Consider the following 26,751-nt stretch of genomic DNA (forward strand, 5'->3'; position numbering starts at 1 on the left):
TTGCTGTGTTCATCGCTGGAAAAAAAAGAGGATCACTTCAACTGCTGAACTAGACTGCTGACTGTCCGACTGTTGAGGAACCTTTTTTTCCCCCATCAGACGGCTGCGAGGACTTCAAGCAATCTTGGACTGTTCCACTTCGGCAGGAGTGTAAATCTGCAAGGACTTTTTTTTAAAATGTTGTTTATATCTTATTAGTGTTTAAGAATTTAGTTTCCTCTATTAAACAGTTAATTTGTTGATCTAAAGATAGCTGATTTGGTTCGGCTCATTTGGGGGTTAATAGATGGTTCAATTCAGCTGTGGTTTTCTTTAATTTGGAAAGTTTAAAGTGATATGTTAGGTGATCTGTGGAGGGACAGGACTGAATTGACAATGCGTTTCTCCCGCCACAATCAGAATCATATATTTTGATTGTGGGCTTTGTCATGAGTGGTTGGTCGTAACACTGGGCAGCAACCAAGCATTCCCACAACTGGAGACAGTTCCATCAACATAACTGTCAGCTGGGCAAGGCAGCAAAGGGGTTTAAACTGAAGACAGAGAGAAGAGAAATTGAAATTTGCTCCAGGATGGAATGAGATAGATGGTTCTTTGGCCTCCTTATCTCGAGAGACAATGGGTAAGCGCATGGAGGTGGTCAGTGGTGTGTGGAGCAGCGCCTGGAGTGGCTATAAAGGCCAATTCTAGAGTGACAGGCTCTTCCACAGGTGCTGCAGAAAAACTTGTTTGTCAGGGCTGTTACACAGTTGGCTCTCCCCTTGCGCTTTTGTCTTTTTTCCTGCCAACTGCTAAGTCTCTTCGACTCGCCACACTTTAGCCCCGCCTTTATGGCTGCCCGCCAGCTCTGGCGAACGCTGGCAACTGACTCCCACGACTTGTGATCAATGTCACAGGACTTCATGTCGCGTTTGCAGATGTCTTTAAAGCGGAGACATGGACAGCCGCTGGGTCTGATACCAGTGGCGAGGTCGCTGTACAATGTGTCTTTGGGGATCCTGCCATCTTCCATGCGGCTCACATGGCCAAGCCATCTCAAGCGCCGCTGACTCAGTAGTGTGTATAAGCTGGGGATGTTGGCCGCCTCGAGGACTTCTGTGTTGGAGATACGGTCCTGCCACCTGATGCCATGTATTCTCCGGAGGCAGCGAAGATGGAATGAATTGAGACGTCGCTCTTGGCTGACATACGTTGTCCAGGCCTCGCTGCCATAGAGCAAGGTACTGAGGACACAAGCTTGATACACACGGACTTTTGTGGGATAGATGGTATAGAAAAGAAATGAATAACTAGTACTTATATAGCATATTTCTTGTCTTCAGGATATCCCAAAGCAGTTCAGTCAATGAATCATTTTTGATATGTGGTCACTTTACGAACACAACTGTGTCAGCCAATTTGCATAGAGTAAGGCCCCACAATGCTTGCAAACTGCATAAAGAGAACGCAGTATATAGCAAAACCAATATTGTCTGGTAAAAGCAAAATACTGCGGATGCTGGAAATCGGAAATGAAACAAAGTGCTGGAAATACTGAGCAGGTCTGGCAGTATCCGTGGAGAAACAGAGTTAACGTTTCAGGTCGGTGACCTTTCATCAGAACTGGCAAAGATTAGAAATTATACTGTCTTTGAGCAAGTGAAAAGGGGGAGGATGGAAGAACAAAATGGGTGTGTGATAGGGCAGAGGGCAGGAGAGATTAAATGATAAAGATGTCATGATACAAAGGCAAAGGGAGTGCTAATAGTTATGTTCAAAGACAAAGCATTAACACTCGCTGGACTAATGAATGAATGAACAAGTAATCTGGTGGTGATTGAGGACATCAGGAAAAGTTCAAAGTGTGCCAAAGCCACAGGGAAACAAAGCCTTGATATATGATTATGTTACTGTGACAAAGGTAAACTATCCCACCTTGTCCTTCTCAACTGTCTGCAGCCTTTGACACCATCCTCCTTCAACACCTCTCCACTGTTGTGCTCACCTGGTCTCATTCTTACCTAATTGCAGCTAGAATATCACTTGCAATGCCTTCTCTTTCTGTTTCTTGACTGTTAGCTCTGTTGTCCCCCATGGGTCTATCCTTAGCCCTGTCCTATTTCTCACCCACATGCTGCCCCTCAGTGACACCATCCGAAAGCACAGCGTTAGTTTTCACATGCACAATGTCACCCAGCTCTACCTCATCATCATCTCTCGTGACTCCTCCACTGTTGCTAAATTATCAGACTGCTTATCTAACATCCAGTAGAGGACGAGACTGAGGAATTAATAATGGGAAACAAGGAAATGGAAGAGACTTTGAACAAGTATTTTGTATCTGTCTTCACGGAGGAAGACACAAAAAGCATCCTAAGAATAGTAGAAAATCAAGAAGCAAAAAGGGAGGAACTTGAAACAATCACTATCACTTGAGAAAAAGTACTAGGAAAACAAATTGGGACTGAAAGCTGACAAGTCCCCTGGACCTGATGGCCTGCATTCTGGGGTCTTAAAAGAAGTGACGCAGAGATAGTGGATGAATTGGTTGGCTGGAAGTGCATCCGTCTCCAGCTCCTATCAGACCGTGTTAGGGAATTGGAGCTGGAGCTGGATGAACTGAGGATCATTCGGGAAGCTGAGGGGTTGATAGATAGAAGCTACACGGAGGTCGTTACTCCACAAATCAAAGGCAGCTGGGTAACAGTTAGAGGTGGGAAGAGGTCAGTGCAGGGATCTCCTGTGGTCGTTCCCCTCAACAACAAGTATACAGTTTTAGATACTGTTGGGGGGGACGGCCTATCGGGGGCAGGCTGCAGTGACCGGGCCTCTGGCACGGGGTCCTGCACTGTGGCTCAGAAGGGAAGGAGGGAGAATGGGAGAGCACTAGTCATCGGGGACTCGATGGTGAGGAGTACGGACAGGCGGTTCTGTGGGCGCAGGCGAGACGCACGGATGGTTTGTTGCCTCCCTGGTGCCAGGGTCCGTGATGTTTGTGATCGCGTCTTCAGGATCCTTAAAGGGGAGGGGGAGCAGCCAGAGGTCGTGGTGCACATTGGCACCAACGACGTAGGAAGGAAGGGTGGCACAGATGTTAGAAGTGAGTTTAGGGAGTTAGGCTGGAAGCTGAAAGCTCGGACGGACAGAGTTGTTATCTCTGGTTTGTTGCCGGCGCCACGTGATAGTGAGGCTAGGAATAGGGAGAGAGCACAGCTGAACACGTGGCTGCAGGAATGGTGTAGGAGGGAGGGCTTCCAGTTCTTGGATAATTGGACTGCATTCTGGGGAAGATGGGACCTGTTCAAACAGGACGGGCTGCATCTGAACCAGAGGGGCACCAATATCCTGGGAGGGAGGTTTGCTAGTACTGTTCGGGAGGGTTTAAACTAGTTTGGGAGGGGGATGGGAACCGGACTTGTAATCCAGGGACCAGTGGGTCCACTCAGAAAGACAAAGAGTGTAGTGAGGTATTGGGGAAGGTAGCACTGTCGCAGAGGACAGATGGGCACGGAGAAGGGTTAAAGTGCGTATACTTCAACGCAAGAAGCATCAGGAATAAGGTGAGTGAATTGAAGGCGTGGATGGGCACTTGGGACTACGATGTTGTGGCCATCACTGAAACGTGGATAGGTGAGGGGGAGGAATGGTTTTTGGAGGTACCTGGTTATAGATGTTTTCATAAGATTAGGAATGGTGGTAAAAGAGGTGGGGGGGTGGCATTGTTAGTTAGAAATAGTGTAACAACTGCTGAAAGAATTTTCGAGGAGGATCTGCCGACTGAGGCACTGTGGGTTGAGGTCAGGAACAGGAAAGGAGCAGTCACCTTGATGGGAGTTTTCTATAGGCCCCCCAATAGCAGCAGGGAGGTGGAAGAGCAGATTGGGAAACAGATTTTGGAAAGGAGCAGAAGTCACAGGGTAGTAATTATGGGGGATTTCAACTTCCCAAATATTGATTGGCAACTCTTTAGATCGAATAGTTTGGATGGGGTAGTGTTTGTGCAGTATGTCCAGGAAGCTTTTCTGACTCAGTATGTGGACTGCCCGACCAGAGGGGAGGCAATATTGGATTTGGTACTAGGTAATGAACCAGGGCAAGTGATAGAGCTGTTGGTGGGCGAGCACTTTGGAGATAGTGATCACAATTCTGTAGCATTCACTGTGGTAATGGAGAGGGATAGGTATGTGCAACAGGGCAAGGTTTACAATTGGGGGAAGGGTAGGTATGATGCTGTCAGGCAGGAACTGAGGAGCATAAGTTGGGAGCATATGCTGGCAGGGAAGGGCACGGTCGAAATGTGGAACTTTTTCAAGGAGCAGATAGTAGGGGCCATTGATAAGCATGTCCCTGTCAGACAGGGAAGGGATGGTCATGTGAGGGAACCGTGGTTGACAAGAGAGGTTGAGAGTCTTGTTAGGAAGAAGAAGGATGCGTATATAAAGTTGAGGAAAAAGGGCACAGGCATAGCTCTGGAGGGATACAAGATGGCCAGGAAGGATCTGAAGAAAGGGATTAGGAGAGCTAAGAGAGGGCATGAAAAATGCTTGGCGGGTAGGATAAAAGAAAACCCCAAGGCCTTTTACGCGTATGTCAGAAATATGAGGATGACCAGGGGGACCATAGGTCCGGTCAAGGACAATAGCGGGAGACTGTGTGTTGAGCCGGAAGAGATAAGTGAGGTTTTGAATGAGTACTTCTCTTCGGTATTTACGAATGAGAAGGGGTGTATTACTGAAGAGGACGGTGTGAAACAGACTGGTAAGCTCGAGGAAGTGCTCGTTAGGAGGGAAGATGTGTTGGGGTTTTTGAATAACTTGAAGATAGACAAGTCTCCCGGGCCTGACGGGGTATATCCAAGGATGTTATGGGAAGCAAGGGATGAAATTGCAGAGCCGCTGGCAATGATCTTTTCATCTTCTCTGCTGACGGGGGTGGTACCAGGTGATTGGAGGGTGGCAAATGTTGTGCCCCTGTTCAAGAAAGGGAATAGGAACAACCCTGGGAATTACAGGCCAGTTAGTCTTACTTCGGTGGTAGGCAAGTTGATGGAAAAGGTGCTGAGGGATAGGATTTCTGAGCATCTGGAAAGACACTGCTTGATTCGGGACAGTCAGCACGGTTTTGTGAGGGGTAGGTCTTGCCTCACAAGCCTGATTGAATTCTTTGAGCAGGTGACCAAGCAAGTGGATGAGGGTAAACCAGTGGATGTGGTGTACATGGATTTTAGTAAGGCATTTGATAAGGTCCCCCATGGTAGACTTATGGAGAAAGTCAGGAGGCATGGGATAGTGGGGAATGTGGCCAGTTGGATTAAGAATTGGCTAACTGATAGAAGGCAGAGAGTGGTCTTAGATGGTAAATACTCAGCCTGGAGCCCAGTTACCAGTGGCGTGCCGCAGGGATCAGTTCTGGGTCCTCTCCTGTTTGTGATTTTTATTAACGACTTGGATGAGGAAGTCGAAGGGTGGGTCAGTAAATTTGCAGATGATACAAAGGTTGGTGGAGTTGTGGATACCGAGGAGGGCTATTGTCGTCTGCAAAGGGACTTGGATAGGTTGCAGTGCTGGGCTGAAAAGTGGCAGATGGAGTTTAACCCTGAAAAGTGTGAGGTCGTCCATTTTGGAAGGACAAACATGAATGCAAAATACTGGGTTAACGGTAGGGTTCTTGGGCATGTGGAGGAGCAGAGAGACCTTGGGGTCTATGTGCATAGATCATTGAAAGTTGCAACTCAAGTGGATAGGGCTGTGAAGAAGGCATATGGGGTGTTAGCGTTCATTAGCAGAGGGATTGAATTTAAGAGCCGTGAGGTGATGATGCAGCTGTACAGGACCTTGGTAAGGCCTCATTTGGAGTACTGTGTGCAGTTCTGGTCGCCTCATTTTAGGAAGGATGTGGAAGCCTTGGAGAGGGTGCAGAGGAGATTTACCAGGATGTTGCCTGGAATGGAGAATAAGTCTTACGAGGAAAGGCTGAACATTCTAGGCCTCTTCTCATTAGAAAGGAGAAGGATGAGGGGTGACATGATAGAGGTTTATAAGATGATCAGGGGAATAGATAGGGTAGACAGTCAGAAACTTTTTCCCCGGGTGGAGCAAAGCGTTACAAGGGGTCATAAATTTAAGGTGAAGGGTGGGAGATATAAGGGGGATGTCAGGGGAAGGTTCTTTACCCAGAGAGTGGTCGAGGCATGGAATGCCTTGCCCGGGGAAGTTGTTGAGTCAGAAACTTTAGGGACTTTCAAAAGGCTTTTGGATAGGTATATGGATAAAGGAGAATGATGGGGTATAGATTAAATTGTCCTTGACAGAGGACAAAGGATCGGCACAACATTGTGGGCCGAAGGGCCTGTTCTGTGCTGTATGTTCTATGTTCTATGTTCTATGTTAATCTTGCAAAACTCCCTAGATTCTGGAAAACCACAAATGTAACACCCCTATTCAAGAAAGGAGGGAGGCAGAAAGAAGGAAACCATAGGCCAGTTCGCCTAAGGTCTGTCATTGGGAAAATGCTGGAATCCCTTACTAAGGAAGTAGTAGTGAGACATTTAGAAAATTATAATACAATCAAGCAGAGCCAACATGGTTTTACTAAAGGGAAATTGTGTTTGAAAAGTATTAAGAGTTCTTTGAGCATGTAACAAGTAGGGTAGATAAAGGGGAATCAGTAGATGTAGTGTATTTGGATTTCCAAAAAGCATCTGATAAGGTGCCACATAAAAGATTACTGCACAAGAGCTCATATTGTTAGGTGGAACATATCAGCATGGGAGGACGATTAGTTAACTAACAGGAAACAGAGTCGAGGTAAATGGGTCCTTTTCTGGTTGGCAAACTGTAATTAGTCAGGTGCCACAGGGATCAGTGCTGGCGCCTCAACTATTTACAACCTATATTAATGACTTGGATGAAGGGACGGAATGTATTGTAACCAAACTTGCTGACAATACAGAGATAGCTGGGAAAGCAAGTTGTGAGGACACAAAGGGCTGAATTGTATGAGCGCGCCACAAATTGCAGCAGTGCACTTTGAAGTTGGCAGTCCGCCCGCATGGAGCGGCCGCCGCTGAGCCATTGCGATATTTCACGTGGGGGCTCATTTAAATGTAGGGAACAGAATGGCCGCCTTCTCTATGTCATCGAGGATGGCCGCTCCGTCCCCAGCAATGCTGTCCTGCACCATCACACAGCGCCATTTTTCAAGAGCTTCAAGCCCCGACAGCTGATGTTAAATTTTAAAGTCACCACCGCATGTAATTTAAGTAAAAACATTAGACATCAAAGCCTGTTACACAACCGCCCCCCACCCCCCACAATCTACCAATAAATTTATTTCCATCTCCCCACACTGAAAAACCATTTTTGCCAATCCCCACTTCTCAACCCCAAACTTTGTACCCTTCGCCCTTCAACCCCTTACCACCATCTCCTAAGCCAGTTGAATCAGTTTTCGCCGCTCCCTTCCGACCTGAAAATTACACTCCTCCCCCCTCCCTGCCAGTGTCTCGCCTTGGTTCCCCAAATGGGGAGGGGGGGGGGGCAGGGGTGGCGACAGAAAGAGAGAGGGGGCGGGACCGAGAAAGGGGGGGGGGGGGGAAGAGAGAGAGAGAAGGCAAGACAGAGAGATGGGGAGAGAGCAGGGGACAGAGAGAAAAAAAGGGGGGACGGGGTGGGAGGAACACAGAGAGCGAGGATGACACAGATGGGGAGGGAAACAACACAGGGAGGGGGGACACAGGGAGAGAGAGAGAGAGAGAGAGAGACACACACACACACACACACAGAGGGAAGAGAGAGTGATCAAGATCACTCCGAACAGAGATATTTATCCGGAATACTCCACATTGCAACACCAAATGTGCTGGCAAACATTGACTACTTGAGCAAACAAAAAAAAAATGCCAAGTATCTCAATAAATCAGTGTCCAACATAGTGACGAGAAAGTAAGTCGATAAATTAGTCTACACATTTAAAGCTTCTTCACAAAAATGTACATTTGTCAATGTTTTGATTAATAGTAAGATAAATTTTTAATGCCTTTATCTTTCTGAAATTGTCTCACCAGCCCCCTATGTAAGACAAAAATGTAGTGGCCCCCCCTCCCATGCAAAAAAGTTGGACAACCCTGTTGTATATGAAGCACAAAGAGTTAGCATGCAGATACAGCAAGTAATTAGGGAGGCAAATAGAATGTTGGCCTTTATTGCAAAGGGGATGGAGTATAAAAGTAGGGAAGTCTTGCTACAATTGTACAGGGCATTGGTGAGACCGCACCAAGAGCACTGCATACAGTTTTCGTCTCCTTATTTAAGGAGGGATATACTTGTGTTGGAGGCAGTTCAGAGAAGTTCACTAGGTTGATTCCTGGGATGAAGAGGTTGTCTTATGAGGAAAGGTTGAGCAGGTTGGGCCTATACTCATTGGAGTTTAAAAGAATGAGAGGTGATCTTACTGAAATATATAAGATTTTGAAGGGGTTTTACAAAGTAGATGCTCCGAGGATGTTTCCTCTTCTGTGGGGAATCTAGAACTTGGGGGCACAGCTTCAGAATAAGGTCTCCCATTTAAGATGGATATGAGGAGGAATTTCTTCGTCATACAGCACAGAAACAGGCCCTTTGGCCCAACGCGTCTGCACTGACCATCAAGCACCCATTCAATCTAATCCCATTTTCCTGCACTTGGCCCGTAGCCTTGTATGGAATGGCGTTTCAAGTGCTCATCGAAATACTTCTTAAATGTTGAGGGTTCCTGACTCTACCACCCCTTCAGGTAGTGCTTTCCAGATTCCAACTACCCTCTGGATGAGAACATTTTTACTCAACTCCCCTCTAAACCTCCTGCCCCTTACCTTAAGTCTATGCCTCCTGGTTATTGACCCCTCCGCTAAGGGAAAAAATTTCTTCCTATCTATCCTATCAATGCCCCTCATAATTTTGTATACCTCAGAGGGTCATTAATCTTTGGAAATCTCTACCCCAGAGAGGAATGGAGGCTGGGTAATTGAATATATATTCTAAAGCGAGTCAAGGGTTATGGGGGACATGGAGGAAAGTGGAGCTGAGGCCACGATCAGATCAGCCATGATCCTACTGGTTGGCAAAGCAGGCTCAAGGGGCCAAATGGACTACTCCTGCTACTATTTCTTATGTTCTTAGTACTGGATGATCAGAAATTTCCTCCAATTAACTATCAGGAAGACTGAAGGCATCGTCTGCAGCCCCCCTCCAAACTCCATTCCCTAACTACCGACTCAATTCCTCTCCCTGGCAACTGTCTTGAGACTAAATCAGACTGTTTGCAACCTTGGTGTCATAGTTGACCCCGAGATGAGCTTCAGAACACATATCTGTGCCATCACTGAGACCATCCCTGTAATATCACCCGACTTTGCCTGCCTCCACTCATCTGCTGTTGAAATCTTCATTCATGCCTTTGTTACCTCTAGACTCGACTATTCCAACACACTCCTTCCCACGTTCTTCCCTCCATAAACTTGAGGTCATCCAAAACTCTGCTGACCATGTCCTTACTCGCACCGTCCCATTCACCTATCACCCCTGTGCTCGCTGTCCTACATTGGCTCCCAGTCAAGTAATGCTTTAATTTTAAAATTCTCATCCTTGTTTTTAAGCCCCTCCATGACTTCACCCCCTCCCTATCTCAGTAATCTCCTTCAGCCTCACAACCCTCCGAGATATCTGCGCTCATCTAACTCTGACCTTCTGAGAATCCCAAACTTTAATTGCTCCATAATTGGTGACCGTGCCTTCTGCTGCCTAGTCCCTAAGCTCTGGAATTCTCTCCCTAACTCTTTACCACTTTTTCTTCCTTTAAGATGCTCCTTAAAACCTACCTCTGACCAAGCATTCGATCATCTGCCCTAACATTGTCTTATGTGGTTTGGTGTCTAATTTGCTGTATAATGCTCCTGTGAAGAGCCTTGGGAAGTTTCATTATGTTAAAGGCACTATATAAATACAAGTTATTGTTGACTTAACATCTCTTCCAAATGCTTGAATCTCCTAACATTACTGTACTCCCTCAGTACTATACAGAAGTGTCAACCTAGATTATGTGCTTAAATATACAATGGGACTTAAATCCACTACCTGCTAACTCAGCAAGAATGGTATGAATTGAGCCAAGCTTACAGTATTTGCATTTTAAAGGGAAAATATTTTAACTAATTGCCACATAATCCTAAATGTTGTAAAGGAATGCAAACATAGGGGAAAAGAAAAGTAGAACAGAAAATCAAAGATAAATGAGAAAAGAAAAGATTTTGTGCATCCTTTGTGACATGAATACCCTATATGGGGAAAAGTAACTATATATTGGTCAATGGAAAAGGAACAAAAACACATAGGCCCATTATTGATTGATAGATCCTTTCATTCCCTTCAGTAAATCTCATGTAAACACAATTTTTTTCCCAGCTTAACCTTGTTGAAACATTAATCACCCCAATTGTTATCTCAAAATCAAATATATTCTAGAATTTGTTAGTGGAAATTTACTCTGGGAGGCGGCATCCTTGTTCATCAGAAGATTTACAGGATATTTTAATAGGCAGTACAGTAGTGGCTGGTAGTTCCTGATTTGACAGCTGATCGTCTCATCAAATTGAGATGGCCCATCCCTTAGAATGCAGTTTACTATCTACAAAGTAATCTCTGTGCTGAAAAGAATCAAAAGGTAGGAAGATTGTCTACGTACAAAAGGACTTCCAACAAAGGAAGAGAATGGACATGGAGATATAAATGAAGTATAAATGAGTATAAATGAAGGGCAAAATAAAATTTCTGAGCAAACTAAATCTCAGTACTGTTGATTCTACTTGCAGAGCCACAAAATACTTGAAATATATAGCATAGTTTTCATAAGAATCATTTATTAAACAGTCACAGGCAATTCAGAAATGAGTTGAAATTGTGTGGTGGTGTGCTGACACATGGTGAATCAGGTTTCACATCTGCAATCTGCAGACACTGGAATTCTTAATCTCAGTTGTGGTGTCATGGGAAACACGAAAGCAGAGACATGTCCATTTTGCCAGAGATGGAGGGAAAAATGAAAAGGAAAGTTTTCTTCCAGACTACTCTTGTGCTGAGTGGATCATTTCGGAGTGGAAATGACTGAGTCATCCATCTGCTTTAATCAGGGAGGATGTACAGCAGAGGGAAACTCAAGAGAGGTGGCACCAGTGTGAGAAATGAAAATGTCATTCCACAACACTGAATGGAGGCCCATGGAAAACTGGGAGGGATAAAAAGGCAATAGAAAAGATAAAAAGCTGAATTGATTCAAAAATTATACCTTTTATCATCACAGCAAATTTCCAAGCTGGAAATTTGATCAGCTGACTCAAAAGAACAAAGGTATTTGGCCTATTTCCCCATAAACAAGTATACTGAAAGACAGATCATATTTACTTATATGCATGCTGTTATCTTCAACTTAGAGGGTAGCAACCACTGATATTGACATTTGTCTACTAATCAAATTGAATACAAATGTATGCCAAAATTGTTACTGAGGTTACACTAAAATATGGTAGTCAGCCACCTTGAACTTTAATGGAGCAATCCCAATCTCAAAATGAACTTCTGCAATGGCCAGAATGAACACCATGCCAAGTTTTGTTCAACAACTTAAAACCCTTTTGGTAACAGAGATGACTAGCAACTGCTGGTGGAAGCAGAGTAAACTAACAAATCCCCATAGCACAGAAATGGGTTTATAAAAAAAGTCACTTTTGTAAAATTAACCATCTCTTTTCACTTAAAATAGAACAGTAAAAAAAACTAGTTCAATTTGTACACTTTAGCTTTTTAGTAATTGACTAGCTAATACTATCAGCCTCATTTGTCAGGATTTCTGCAAGTTCAGTTAAACCAGCATCAATCAGTGCAGACAAAAAATTCTCCACTGTAGCTTGCAGTCCCTCCCGATCATGCCATGCAACCAGCAGCAGCTTAGCACGCATCTTCACATCCTCACTATCGGATTCAATTCCACGGATGTCAGACTCCTTCATTTCAAAGTGTGGTGCCAATACTTTCCACCGTTCTCCAAGCTTGTTGGCAAGTATATCTATCTGTTCACCTGTTACAAGCTTAGTCTGCACATCAGGACCTAGATAATAAAGAAAATTATTAAATGTCACTTTCAGACATTCAATACCTAATTCACACCATCAAGCTAAGCATTCATTGAATATTAAGTAATGTTTATGGGCAAAAACTATAATTCAGATCTACTAGTTAGTTGAGAATAAAGCTTTGGGCTTCAATACATAATATCAAAGAAAATTACCTCAAAAATAAACACTTTACTATGTTGTTAGCGACAATGCAGGAATAATACAAAAAGAGATCTTTCCTTAGTCGATCCCCCTGCCATCCAAAAATGATAGGACAGGCATGTAACCAGCTCCCACGTTATGGCATTCTACAACTGGCAACTGGAACTATGCAAGCAACCCCAATTACCTTCCATATTTCTTTCTCACTGTGAAAAACTTCTTGGCCCCCTAGTCAAGATTTTGCCACTGAGGGAGAAAGGTCACTCACTGATTTTCTTTTGGTCTATTTTCCTTTCCTAATTTGTCTTTACCTCAACCACTATAGACACCCCTACCACTATAGGCAATAGGTACAAATCCAACGCTCCATTTCATGGCACAATAAAATGAAAATTAATATGCTGGACGTTCTTTACTGGAATGGATTATAGAAAGAGTTTGTATTTATATAGCACAACCTCAGGATGTCCCAAAGTGCTTTCTAGCCAATGAAATACTTTCGAAATGTAGTCACTGTTGTAATGTTTAAAAAATCTATTTCTTTCAACTTCAAGTGTTTAAGGGCTATATTTTCTTATTTGCTAATTTTAGCTTTGCAATAAAACGAGAACACAGACATAAGCACAAACCTTTCAGAATTTTATAACATTGTACAAAGAGGCACATTGAGAAACCACATTTTTAAGTGACATATCTAGAACAGAATTTGGTGTTTTCTTTCAACATCTAGATCTATCAGAAATTCAATATATTTTGTTATTGGCTGCTCAATTTCAGATAAGATTTCTTTAGAGGATCGTTTTCAATAGTGCAAATAGCAGTTTTTCTTTAAAATATCATGCCACAAATCACCACCACTTTGAAGGCAGAACTTGCGGCAACAGGCTAGGCCTCTACTATTGATCCTTTAAAACCCATGACTAGAAGGTACAACGAAAGCGGCCCAGGCAACTTTCTTTTCAACATTATCTATTAGGAAGTATTTGGCATTGCTGAGAATGGAAACTCAAGGTATAAAGCTATGCGCTTCCATTCCCTGGCACTGCAAATTGAAGCTGTGACAAAATGTGCCATCATGTTGCCAGATAACACTAAATCTTAAATAAAAACAGAAAATCTGATGAAAGGTCATCAACCTGAAAAGCAAATTGTTTCTCTCTCTGCAGATGCTGCCTGACCTACTGAGTATTTCCAGCAGTTTCTGTTTTATTTCAGATTTCCAGCATCCGCAGTATTTTGCTTTTAACACTAAATCTTGCCTTTTAGTTTTAAGAAAAGCAAGGGGTGGAGAGGGGGCAGTTGGGATCAGGACCATCTTACTATCTTTGTGTATTTCATGATTGGCCTGGAGGAAGTACACAGGCCGGGATTTTCTGTGGTCCCCTAAAGCGGAGTCGAAGGCAGGGAGGGGTATGGAGTATAACGATGGGTGGCAGGGCACAGAGCGTCCGCTGCACCTCTGTCACCAAGCGACATTCCCGGGGGCGGGAGAGGCCGATGACAGCCTTCCAACCCAGAGGTCAATTGAGGCCCTTACGTGGTCTATTAAGGGGCTCTTTCCACTGCCACTGGGATCTAACCAGTGGCGGGGTGGGCCTCCACTATATGGGGAGGTCGCCTTGTAAGACTGTGGGTTTGGGGTGGGGTGGGGGGGGGGTCCCTCCTTCATGGGCAATTTGTGACCTAAGGAGGACACCCACCGGGAACCACTTTACTTCCCGGGAGCCCCTCCCCCTGGACTACACAACCACACCCTCACCTCCGCTTGCCAGGGCCTTCTGGACTGGCCCCGGCGACTCTGCCTCACATACCTCTGGTCCGGGGTTCCAGTGCTGGTCCTGGGTCCAAGGTCTCTGCAGTACTGGCAGTGGCCACTGCCGATACTGCTGAGCTGCCAGCCCTCTGATTGGCCAGCACCTCCTGGTGGTGGGTCCCTGTCTTTAAAGGGATGGGGATCCCTGCTCCTGAAACTTTGATTTTAAAAAGACTGGAGTATTGCTCTGAGGGGGCACAAAAAGGCAGAGGCAGGGTTCTCCCCGGCTTTTCGGCCCAGTGCCAGGAGCCCCGCCTCCAGCACAAAATCCAGCCCACAGTGTAAATTAACATAATTGAAGGACTCAACATAAAGTTCGACATAGTTATAAATTATTTTAAAATTACATCTGTAGCTGCATCAACAAGACTTAGCAACTGGTGGTTCAATGTAGCAGCTTCGTAAATCAGTGACTTTCACACCAGAAGCTTCCTCGGTATCAGTGGATATGACAAAGGTCAGCAATGATGAAACTGCAATACTGGTCAGTATAGCAAGTTAATGGGGATACCAAAATCAGAGCTAACAGCTAGGCCTACCATATCCACAGCCATACCCTCATCAGCTCTCGTAGCCTCTTTGCATCTGCAATCTTTGACCACTTCCTCAACTTCCTTACCACCCCTATAAAACCCCCTCCAATCCCAATACTGCTATTACATAGTCACGATAAAAACTCTTCCCTAGCTCCCTCTCAAAGTAAAAATAAATTTGTATTGAAATAGTACCTTGCACAACCTCAGGATGTCCCAAATCACTTTACAGCCAATAAAGTAAAATCAAAATGTAGTTATTGTTGTATTATGGGGAAATGCAGCAGACAATTTGTTCACAAGTCCCACAAACAGCTACGAGATAAATGATCAGATAATATGTTTGTGGTGTTGATTGAGGGATAAATTATTGACCAGGACACTAAGAAAACACCCCTGCACTTCTTTCAGTGATATGGAATCTTTTGCATTCACCTATGAGGATAGACAGGGCCTCGGTTTAATGCAAAAGATGGCACCTCCAATAGTTCAGTACTCCCTCAGTACTGCAATGAAATATCAGCCTAGAATACTGGGATTGGGTGTGAACTCAGAACCTTTTGACTCAGGAGTGAGAAGGCTAATAGTGACTCCAGGCTGACGCCAGTCATGTACAAACTCCAAACTCTCGCCTTTGGCCTGTCTTCTGTCATACAGTTATACTGCTTATGTTTGTTGCCAGTAATATGCTGAAACACTGCATTGCCTCTTCTTCCCAGCAAATCAGTCACCCAGTCTTGTCGCTCCTGGGTGCAGCCCCCAATTTTCCTTCCTGAAGTCAGAAGAGTGCAAATTCAAGCACATCTGGCTCATAACTGGCCCAGTCAACAATCAACAGACCTGGTTTGACAAGGTTAATGTCCTCAGCCAAAACCACTTATAAGTCCAGAATCATTCTGCAACCTCTAATCTCTAAGACTAGTTGCCTCCTTAAGCCCCTTTACTCTTCTCCCTCACTTCAATCTCAGAATTGGTCACCATCTTGGAGAGAATCCCTGTGGTTATCATCCCTGCCTCCTCCTGCCCTAACCTTGTGTCTCCCACTCATTCCAGACATTATTTTTCTGTTTCTTGTCCAGTTTGTCATTTGTGCTTACCAAGATCACATTGCTATAAGGCCCGTTCATTTCCCCAACCCCAACTCAAACCCCCTCAACTCCCAAGTCAGCTGACATCAATGGGTTCCTTTCCTCAGGCACTGTTGCTCTCCTTTCAAAACTCAGGTTTATTCCCCCCTTTCTCAAAAAATCCAACTCAATCCATTTACTCTCTGCAAATAACATGCAATCTCCAACTACCTATTCCTTTCCGTGGTTCTCACATCATTGCCTTCCAGCTTTGCATCCACATCTCACGCAAGTCCCTCTTTAAAACCTGATGGTACTGAAACAGCCCTATGGGAGTTACAAATGACATTTTCAATGACCATGGAACATTATCCTCAACATTTTTGCAGCATTTGATATAGTTTGCTATGCCATCCTCCTCTGCCAGCCAAATCTATGCAACTGCCTGGCATGGCTCCATTCCTATATATCTGAAAGTAGCCAGTGCATCTCCAGCAATGGTTTTTTTTCCCCTCCACCACATTATCACCTCCAGATTTATTCTTTACCCCTCCTTGGCATCATCATCATAAGCAAGGGTCAGCTTTCCATGTATGTCGATAATGCAGAACTCTACTTGACTCAAAACTGCTTGTCTCAGCTCAACTGCTTGTGCTGGGAAAACTGCTCGTCTGACATTCGACCTCAGAAGTGTCACAAATTTCCCCTCTTTAACATTACCAAGACGAAAGCCAATGTTGAGTTCCTGCCAGAACACTCCCTTGCTGCCAACAAAACCTTCAGCCGTCTCAATCCTACTCTCGAAAATTCCTTCTCTAATCCGAGTCACAACATTTCCACGTTTAAAATACTCCCCAAAACCCCATCTCTTCAACCAAGCTTTTGGTCACCCTCCTAATCTCTGATCTTGGCATCCATTTTCCTTACACCAATTTGAAAGGGCTTGGATGCTTCTTTATGTTAAAAAGTGCTAGATAAATGCAACTTGTTGTTGCTGGTCGCAGTTTCATTGAAGGCACCCAGTAAAATTCTCTGATAGCAATAATGATGGGTCCTTTACACGAGAGTCCAATAAAGAGAGCATCGATGTGCTAGAGTGGCTGGAGGAAGGGGATGGGTGAAGCTACATGGCAAACCTTTCATTCTTCTGCAGTTAGATGAGTTGCTACAATAAAAATGTGCGAACTGAATATTTATAATTTTTGCTTCATTTAAAAAGCATAACTCCTGACAGCATTCGCCTCCATTATCTAATCCCTAGAACCAATTCATGATGAAACATCTCACCTAAAACAGATTCATTGCCCAATTACGTTGAAGGAAAACCACTAACAGTATATGCATGGTACTCCTGCCACCTATTGCCTTCTTTAATATAAAGGAACCAACTTTGGGAGATACAGTGATACCAGAAATGTAGATTTTTGTGAAATACTATCAAGTCTTTATTTACAACTAAAGGCATGGACCTGGATTCCCTCCCATTTACCTACAGGAAATGCTAGTGTTTACCCTGTATTGGGTCTAAGTAAATGGGCAGCGTGGCACATGAAGGTCACAGGTCTCCATTTGAGCGCTGTTTCCTGGGACCCCATGTAACAATGTAAAAGTGCCTTCAAAGTGGATGTTTCTACCTACCTGATAGCAACCATTAACTGCTTGGGTGAGGTCGTTAGCAGCCTTTTGTCACCAGACGATGATGTCAGGTAGCCTGCTGTTGTTGGCTGAAATACATGGGAAACTAGAAATGTCAACATTGGAGCTTTTCTTTAAAAAAAATTACGATTTCATAATATATTTTAAAGTTCTTATCAAACAGAAGAGGAGCATCTGTTCCAGTCACATTTGTTACTTCCAGAATGTATGTTATGAATTTTCCTAGTGCTTTATTAGCTTTCAATGTGATTCTTGAATGAATCAGTATAAATATGATTCATCAAGCTGCTACTCTCTTCCTCAAGGCTCATCATTGCTATGCGTGGTTAAGTGCTGTGGTTTAGCACTGCTAGTCAAGTATTAAACTTGCACAACAATCTACACATGGAGTATAGTTGTTGTAAATATCTAACACTTTTTGTATCCTTAATGGTAGAATGTGATCTGAAACCAGAACAATGGTCCCATTCCAGAACACACATGAAACAATGGTTAGCAGCAGCAATGATTCTGAACTTGGTGCCAGTGCAATCATGCCTTCTCATTTGTGGCATTATTTACGACAAAATAGCAGTCATTTCATATATTTTTGTCCCACAGGGAGCCTGTCAAAGAAAAAAATCCCTACAACTGCTGTGTCTAGGAAATTTGCCCATTTTTAAATGCGTTTTTTTTTATCCCAACAGAGCCCAGAGCAGTCACTAATACACAGAAAATTGATGAAAAAAATGTATTTTCAACTTGTGCGAGTAGTGATTTTTGCTTGTACTACACAGCAAGCTCCATCTACATTGTCAATGGCAACAACTTTTCCCATTGATCAATTACAATAGTGAATTTTCTGTGCTTCAGCAGTTGCCCTGGGCTCTGCCGAGAGAAATTACATTTACAAAATTCACAAATTTAGGTTCCCATGTATTTTTCAGCCAGCGGCAGACTACCTGGCATTTGTCATCATGCGGTGACAAAATTTTGCTAACATTCTCCAAGCATTTAGCGGCTGCTATCAAATATACTCAAACATTCACAATTAAATAATCAAATTGAATGTTCTCTAGGAATTAACTTTGATCAGCAATTGGGAAAAAAAACTGCTTTTTTTTAAATAGATCAGCTTATTTTCTGAATACAGTAATGGCAAAGGCATACTTCTCTTGCCTTTACTGAGGAAAGATGCCAGGGCAGGGTGGGGGGAGGTGAAGGCTGAAGACATAATTATATCATCAGGTCCCAGATCTGCTATCATTGTTGAGAAATTAGCACATTAATATTAGGTAGCTATCATCTTCAATATATTTCACATAAAAGCTGCATTTCAGACTTACTTTCATTACTTTCCTTTAGCAAAGCATCATCATTGTCTTCTTCCTCATCTTCATCCTCTGCCGTCTTTATCTCTTCAGAGGGAGGCTGGAAATAGTCACAAAAGTGCTTACTGGTCCTGCGGTTAACGTTTTAAAGACTCCTGTATTGCAGGGAGTTTCACTATTAAATCCTGTCTATCATACATAACTAAATGCAACAATAATATTCACATGTCCAATGTGACTGGAAATTTTAGGTAAGAATTATAAAAATTAGACTACTTAAATTGCACATATATATGTAAAGGTTTAAAAAAAACATGCATGATGTATTGTAGCCACTTGCACTTCTTGTGGTCCAGTGGTTGCATATGGAATGCGTTCGAAAGGAGAAAACATAATTTTGAAAAATGTAAAGGTCTGAAGTTATCAATTATTTTTTAATTCATTCATGTGGGATGTGGGCAGCGCTGGCTAGGCCAGTATTTATTGTCCATCCCCAATAGCCCTTGAGAAGGTGGTGCAGAGCTGCCTTCTTGAACCGCTGCAGTCCATGTGGTATAGGTACACCCACAATGCTGTTAGGAAGGGAGTTCCAGGATTTTGACCCAGCGACAGTGAAGGAATGGCGATATAGTTCCAAGTCAGGATGATGTGTATGTTGGAGGGGAACTTGCAGGTGGTGTTGTTCCTATGCATCTGCTGCCCTTGTCCTTCTAGGTGGTAGAGGTGCTGTCGAAGGAGCCTTGGTGAGTTGCTGCAGTGCATCTTGTTCTGGTACACATTTCTGCCACTGAGCGTCAGTGGTGAAGGGGGTGAATGTTGAAGGTGGTGTATGGGGTGACAATCAAGCGGGCTGCTTTGTCCTGGATGGTGTTGAGCTTCTTGAGTGTTATTGGAGCTGCACCCATCCAGGCAAGTGGAGCTTATTCCATCACACTCCTGACTTGTGCCTTGTAGATGGTGGACAGACACTGGGGAGACAGGAGGCAAGTTATTCACTGCAGAATTCCTAGCCTCTGACCTGCTCTTGTAGCCACAGCATTTATGTGGCCGGTCCATTTCAGTTTCTGGTCAATGGTAACCCCCAGGATGTTGATGGTGGGGGATTCAGCGACGGTAATGCTACTGATCATCGAGGGAGATGGTTAGATTCTCTCTTGTTGGAGATGGTCATTGCCTGGCACTTGCGTGGCGCGAATGTTACTTGCCACTTATCAGCCCAAGCTTGGATATTGTCCAGGTCTTTCTGCATCTGGACACGGGCTGCTTCAGTATCTGAGGAGTTGCGAATGGTGCTGAACATTGTGCAATAATCAGCGAACACCCCCACTTCTGACCTTATAATGGAGGGAAAGTCATTGATGAAGCAACTGAAGATGGTTGGACCTAGGATACTACCCTGAGGAACTCGTGCAGTGATGTCCTGTGACTGAGATGATTGACCTCCAACAACCACAACCATCTTCCTTTGTGCTAGGTATGACTCCAACCAGTATCACAGAATTGCTACGGTGCAGGAGGCCATTCTGCCCATCGTGTCCGCACAGGTTGTCCAAAAGAGCAATTCACTCAGTGTCATTCCCCCACCTTCTCCCCGTAACCGTGCACATTCTTCCTTTTCATATAACAGTCTAATTCCCTTTTGAATGCTTCAATTGAAACTGCCTCCACCACACACTCAGGCAGCACATTCTAGACCGCTTGCTGTGTGAAAAAGTTTTTCCTCATGCCGTTTTTGCTTCTCTTACCCATTACTTTAAATCTGTGCCCTCTCGTTCTCGATCCTTTTACGAGTGGGAAGAGTTTCTCTCTATCTACTCTCATGATTTTGAATACCTCCATCAAATCACCTCTCAGCCTTCTCTTCTCGAAGGAAAACAGTCCTAACTTCTCCAATCTATCTTCATAACTGAAGTTCCTTATCTCTGGAACCATCCTCGTGAATCTTTTCTGTACTGTATCCAATGCCCTCACATCTTTCCTAAAGTGCGGCGGCCAGAACAGGACACAATACTCCACTTGAGGCCGAAACAGTATCTTATATAAGTTCAACATTACATCCTCGCTCTTGTACTCTGTGCCCCTATTAATAAAGCCCAGGATACCTCTCTCAACCTAACTCCAGTTTTGCTAGGGGTTCTTGATGCTATACTCAGACAAATGCTGACTTGATATAAAGGGCAACCACTCCCACCTCACCTCTGGAGTTCAGCTCTTTTGTCCATGTTTAGGCCATGGCTGTACTGAGGTCAGGAGCTGAGTGGCCCTGGCGGATCCCAAACTAAGTCAGTGAGCAGTTTATTGCCGAGCAAGTGCCACTTGATAGCACTGTCGACGACCCCTTCCATCACTTTGCTGATGATCGAGAGCAGACTAATAAGACGGTAATTGAGCAGGTTGGATTTGTCATGCTTTTTGCGAACAGGACATACCTGGGCAATAACACTAGTTAGGCCACAGCTGGAGTATTGTGTACAGTTCTGGTCACCACAGTATAGGAAGGAACTGATTGCATTGGAGAGGGTGCAGAGGAGATTCACCAGGATGTTGCCTGGGCTGGAGCATTTCAGCTATGAAGAGAGACTGAAAAGGCTAGGGTTGTTTTCCTTGGAGCAGAGAAGGCTGAGGAGGGACATGATTGAGGTGTACAAGATTATGAGGGGCATTGATAGGTTAGGTAGAAAGAAACTTTTTCCCTTAGTGGAACCAGGATTTAGGGTAAGGGGTAGGAAGTTTAGAGCCGATTTGAGGAAATTTTTTTTCACCCAGCGGGTGGTTGGAATCCGGAATGCACTGCCTGAAGAGGTGGTGGAGGCAGGAACCCTCACAACATTTAAGAAGTATTTAGATGAGCACTTGAAACGCCATAGCATACAAGGCTACGGGCCAAGTGCAGGAATATGGGATTAGACTAGTTAGGTGCTGGATGGTCGGCACAGACACAATGGTCCGAAGGGCCTGTTTCTGTGCTGTAAAACACTATGACTCTAAATTTTCCACATTGCCAGGTAGAAGCCGCATTGCAGCTGTACTGGAACAGCTTGGCTAGGGGCGTAGCTAGTTCTGGAGCACAAGTCTTCAGTACTATTGGCGGAATGCTGTCAGGGCCCTTAGCCTTTGCAGTATCCAGTTCCTTCAGCCATTTTTTGATATCATGTAGAGTGAATCAGATTGGCTGAAAACTGGTATCTGTGATATTGGGGACCTCAGGAGAAGGCAGAGATGGATCATCCACTTAGCACTTCTGGCTGAAGATGTTTGCAAATGCTTCAGCCTTGTCTTGCACTGATATGCTGGGCTCCCCCATCGTTCAGGATGGGGATATTTGTGGAGGCTCCTCTTCTTGTTGTTTAATTGTCCACCACCATTCATGACTGGATGTGGCAGGACTGCAGAGCTTAGATCTGATCCTTTGGTTGTGGGATCGCTTAGCCCTGTCTATTGCATGCTGCTTCCGCTGTTTGGCATTCAAGTAGTCCTCTGTTGTCGCTTCACCAGGCTGACACCTCATTTTTAGGTATGCCTGGTGCTGCTCCTGGCATGCCCTCCTGCACTCTTCATTGAACAGGGTTGGTCCCCTGGCTTGATTGTAATGGTAGAGTGGGAGGTATGTTGGGCCATGAGTTTACAGATTGTGGTTGAATATAATTCTTCTGCTGCTGATGGCCCACAGCGCCTCATGGATGCCCAGTTTTGAGTTGCTAGATCTGATCGAAATCTATCCCATTTAGCATGATGGTAGTGCCACAAAACACGATGGTGGAACTCCTCAACGTGAAGACGGGACTTTGTCTCCACAAGTACTGTGTGGTCACTCCTACCAATACTGTCATCGACAGATCGTCTGTGACAGGTAAATTGGTGAGGACGAGGTCAAGTATATTTTTCCCTCAACACCTGCTGCAGACCCAGTCTAGCAGCTATGCCGTTTATGACTCAGCCAGCTTGGTCAGTAGTGATGCTACAGAGCCACTCTTGGTACATTCTGTGCCCTTGCTACCCTCAGTGCTTCTTCCAAATGGTGTTCAATTTGGAGAAGAACTGCTTCATCAGCCGAGGTGCAGATGGGGGGGGGGGGGGGAAGTAGGTGGTAATCAGCAGGAGGTTACCTTGCCCATGTTTGACGTGATGCCATGAGACATTGTTGGAGTCTGGAGTCAATGTTGAGGACTCCCAGGGCAACTCCCTCCCAACTGTATACCATTGTGCCATCTCTGGTGGGTCTGTCCTGCGGTGGGAGGTGGAGTTTAGAAGAGTAAGAGATGACTTCATTGAAACATACAAAATCCTGAGGAGTCTTGACAGGGTGGATGCGGAAAGGATGTTTCCTCTAGTGGGAGAATCTAGAACTAGGGGTCACAGTTTAAAAATAAGGGATCGCCCATTTAAGACAGAGATGAGGAGAAATTTTTTCCTCTCAGTGGATCGTGAGTCTTTGGAACTCTCTTTCTCCAAAGGTGGTGGAAGCAGAGTCTTTGAATATTTTTAAAGCAGAGGTTGATAGATTCTTGATAAGCAAAGGGGTGAAAGGTTATTGGGGGTAGCAGGAATGTGCAGTTGAGGTTACAATCATATCAGCCATGATCTTGTTGAATGGTGGAGCAGGCGCGTGGGGCCGAGTGGCCTATTCCTGCTCTTAATTCGTATGACATACCCAGGGATGGTGATGGTGGTGTCTGCGACATTGTCTGTAAGGTATGATTCCCCGAGGATAAACTATGTCAGATTGTGGCTTGGCTAGTTCGTGGGACAGCTCTTCCAATTTTGGCACAAGCCCCCAGATGTTAGTAAGGATAACTTTGCAGGGTTGACAGGGCTGGGCTTTCCACTGTCATTTCCAGAGCTTGCTTACCCAAAGGACTCTTAATGAGATGAAGGAAAATTTCTGTAGCCCTAAGTGGGGGATAATATGCTACTCAGAGACCTACTCCTCCTGCCCCATCCTTACTGCCATGGGAAATAGAAAAGTGGCGTATGGTTGTTGGGGGTGGGTAGAGACACGCACCAAATTTGGAGGAGCTGCTCCAGAGTTTGATGGCATTTCCAATGCAGATTCAAGGGGGTATAACTGGGGTGAATTTTGTCAAATGCCTTTACACCACATTCTGAACTTTCTATATCTTTCTCTCCCTCTCTATCTGGCTCCAAAGCTGTTATTAGGATTGCAGCATGCAACTGACCTGGCTATCCACTGCCAAATATTACTTGACAATCTCGATTAATATTACACTTTCCTTTCATCGTCCAAATCTTCCTACTACTCCAGGATTTTCCTGGAGGACAAGAATACCAATGTTTCTTTTCTCAAAACCTCCTTCTTTTACTTGATTCCTCTGCTTCTGCCATTTTCACCCAAAACAAGAAATGGAAGATCAGATATTTTTCCCTCCAAGATACGCTCAGTCCCTCAGCTGTTGCCTTCTCCACTTCATTTCTCCCAGCCTTCTCCCCACCCCACCTCAATCCAGTTTCACCCTCATTGCCTCCAAACTCATAATGAGATCCACTTCCTGCACTTTACCCTCCTCCAACTCATCACACAAGTACCAATCTATCATCACTGGATAACTTCACTCTCTGTTCACCCAGGTTTCTCTGGGTGCTGAGCTGATATCAAGTCCTGGATAAGCAAGAAATTCCTTTGACTCAACAGTGGCAAAACTGAGATAATTGCTTACACCTCCTGCTTGAAACTCCACACCTGAGTACTCGACTCCCTCCCTGTCTTTGATATATTCCTCAGGTTGAATCAACAGCATGCAGTCTTAGTGTCCTGTTCATCTCTTGGTTGATCTTCAAACCCCACATTTTCATCACCATCAAGACCACCAATTGCTACTTCCACAACGTCACTGGTGTCTGCCCCTACCTCATGCTCACTGCTGCAAAAACACTCAATCTTTGTCACCTTTAGACTCAAATACACTAATGCTCTCCTTGCCGGAGTAACACATCCAAATTTCTTTTTGCTGCACCCATTATCACACAGTCTCGATTCTTGTGCTCGCCAACCTTCACTGGGCCTCTACCCACCCATGCAACATTTTCAAAACCCTTGTGTTGTTGTCTATAAATCCATTCTTAGCGTTGCCCTTCAACAACTGCATTCACACCTATATTCTTGCATGCACCTCTGCTCTTCCAACTCTAGTCTCATTTGCATCCTTTCTTGCTGCACTCCACTTCCAACTGCAGGGCATCCAGCCATTTTGGCAAACTTTTGAACATTTTACCCATGCCCCTCTACCTTGATACTTCGCTACCCTCCTTAAAATCTATCTCTTCAATTTTGCCTTTTGCCACCTGCCCCAATAGTTCTTCCTGGATTTCTTGGTCTCCAGTTATTTTCTGCCTTTGTGAAAAGCTTTGGTACATGTTATAGGCATCACATAAAAGTAAAAGGACACACTGGACTATATGGTCAGGATGTAGTAAGGGCTTGTTTTTCAGTTTTTCACTGAACTATGCATGTTTTTAATCCAACTTAGTATTCTAATGAAACTTAACAAAAGGTATACAGGGCCTGCCTGTAGGAGGGATTCAGTGGTAGCTGCTCAGTGGTTGCTGCTCAGTGGTTCTGTTCTTCACAATGTGGTACACTAACAAACATGGAGATGTGATGGCTCAGATTATCATATTTTAAATGAGTTCATTATTCAGGCATCTTTTCAAGCTTTCAAAATATGGCACTGCACTTTTATGCTTCAGCATCGCATAATTAAGTCATGAACATGAGGCAGACAGATACTCACAGGTAGTTCTTTAGCTAATTTGATAACCATGTTGTCTAGGTACTCAGGCAAGCTCTTGAACTGCTGATTAGTTGGCTGGAAGAAGTGTGGACTTCGTCGTGCTAGCAGTCTCAAAGCCCTCCAACCATAATTGGAATTGTTCACCACCCTGCGTCATTGAAGTAAAAATGCTGTTGTCAGAGTGTGAACAGTTTCCTTACAATCATATTTTCATAGACAGTTAACAGATTTACACCTTTAAGTTTGTGAAATCACAATAACTTACTTGTACTCTTCTTCAACCATGTTCTCTGGATCAGCTTGCTCAATAGCTTCTTCAAAAAACTCTTCCAGAGTGGGCATAAACTCTCTGTAATCGCAAACAATTTATTAAAAAGGAACACATCCACATAAATCACATCAAAATGAAGATTAAAAGCACAACAAAACCGTGGTCAGCTTGGTCGAGAGATGCAAAATGGCCATTTGCAAAACATAATAGCCTTCACTGAGACATTTCTTGATACTTGAACTCACCATCAATCAATTCTCTGCTATCTTTGAATATGCTGGGAGCAGATTTTTATCTGTCCTTTTGGTCAGAACTTAACAGGTGTATTCAGTAAAATCACAATAGTTTAGACATTTGCAGGTAAACTGATGTTTCTTATCTACCAACAAGCTGTCAGCAAAGGTGTTGGAGCTCCACAGAAGTTATACTTCCTGTTACTTGAACTCATAACTGGATGTTCATGGCTGTCGAGATGAGTAGGCAATAAAATAAACGTTTTTAACTTTATTTAAATTAGAAAATGGAGACACAGGCCTAAAAATATTAAAAGCACACTCAACTACTACCCTGTATAAATATACACATTGGAAGATGATCCTCACGTTGCGGGCAGGGGTGAGTGGGGGGAGGTGGAGGGGCGGTCAATGGCCAGATAAATATTCATAAATATGACTTTGAATAATTGCACATAAAGGCCATTGTTACCACCAGAATTCAAATCAGCACTGGAGTATAAACAATATAGATTAAACACAACAGGAACCAGATCATATGGCAGAATTTTTAAAAATTAGTTTTTGGGATGTGGGCATCACTGGCTATGCCAACATGTTTGCCCATCTTGATTTGCTGTTGAGAAGTTGGTTGTGAGCTGCCTTCTTGAACCGCTGCAGTCTTTGGGATGTAGTTACACCCACAGTGCTGTTAGGCAGGGAAATGCAGGATTTTGATCCAGTGACAGTGAAGCAATGGCGATATAGTTCCAAGTCAGGATGATGTGTGGCTTGGAGGGGAACTTGCAGGTTATGGTGTTCCCATGCATCTGCTGCCCTTGTCCTTCTAGGTA

At 44.1% G+C, this 26,751-nt stretch overlaps 1 protein-coding gene across 2 annotated transcripts in view; it reads right to left on the reverse strand.

Annotated features, from left to right (window-relative positions):
- Positions 1–10,856: 10,856 nt before the first annotated feature.
- thoc1 (THO complex 1) overlaps positions 10,857–26,751 on the reverse strand; it is an 82,821-nt gene continuing 66,926 nt past the window's right edge. Inside the window, exons 18-22 of one of the 2 annotated variants that reach the window (XM_068031732.1) lie at positions 25,680–25,763; positions 25,415–25,562; positions 18,681–18,765; positions 17,338–17,423; positions 12,029–12,117 (exon numbers count right to left, since the gene is read on the reverse strand). In XM_068031732.1, coding sequence (XP_067887833.1) covers positions 17,386–17,423; positions 18,681–18,765; positions 25,415–25,562; positions 25,680–25,763 — 355 coding nt within the window. In that variant the 3' untranslated portion in view covers positions 12,029–12,117; positions 17,338–17,385. Of the gene's footprint in view, positions 12,118–17,337; positions 17,424–18,680; positions 18,766–25,414; positions 25,563–25,679; positions 25,764–26,751 lie in introns of both variants that reach the window. The other variant, XM_068031731.1, reaches the window with a different exon arrangement.

The sequence above is a fragment of the Heterodontus francisci genome, chromosome 5 (assembly GCF_036365525.1).
Source record: "Heterodontus francisci isolate sHetFra1 chromosome 5, sHetFra1.hap1, whole genome shotgun sequence".
In the NCBI taxonomy this organism is placed as follows: Eukaryota; Metazoa; Chordata; class Chondrichthyes; order Heterodontiformes; family Heterodontidae; genus Heterodontus; species Heterodontus francisci.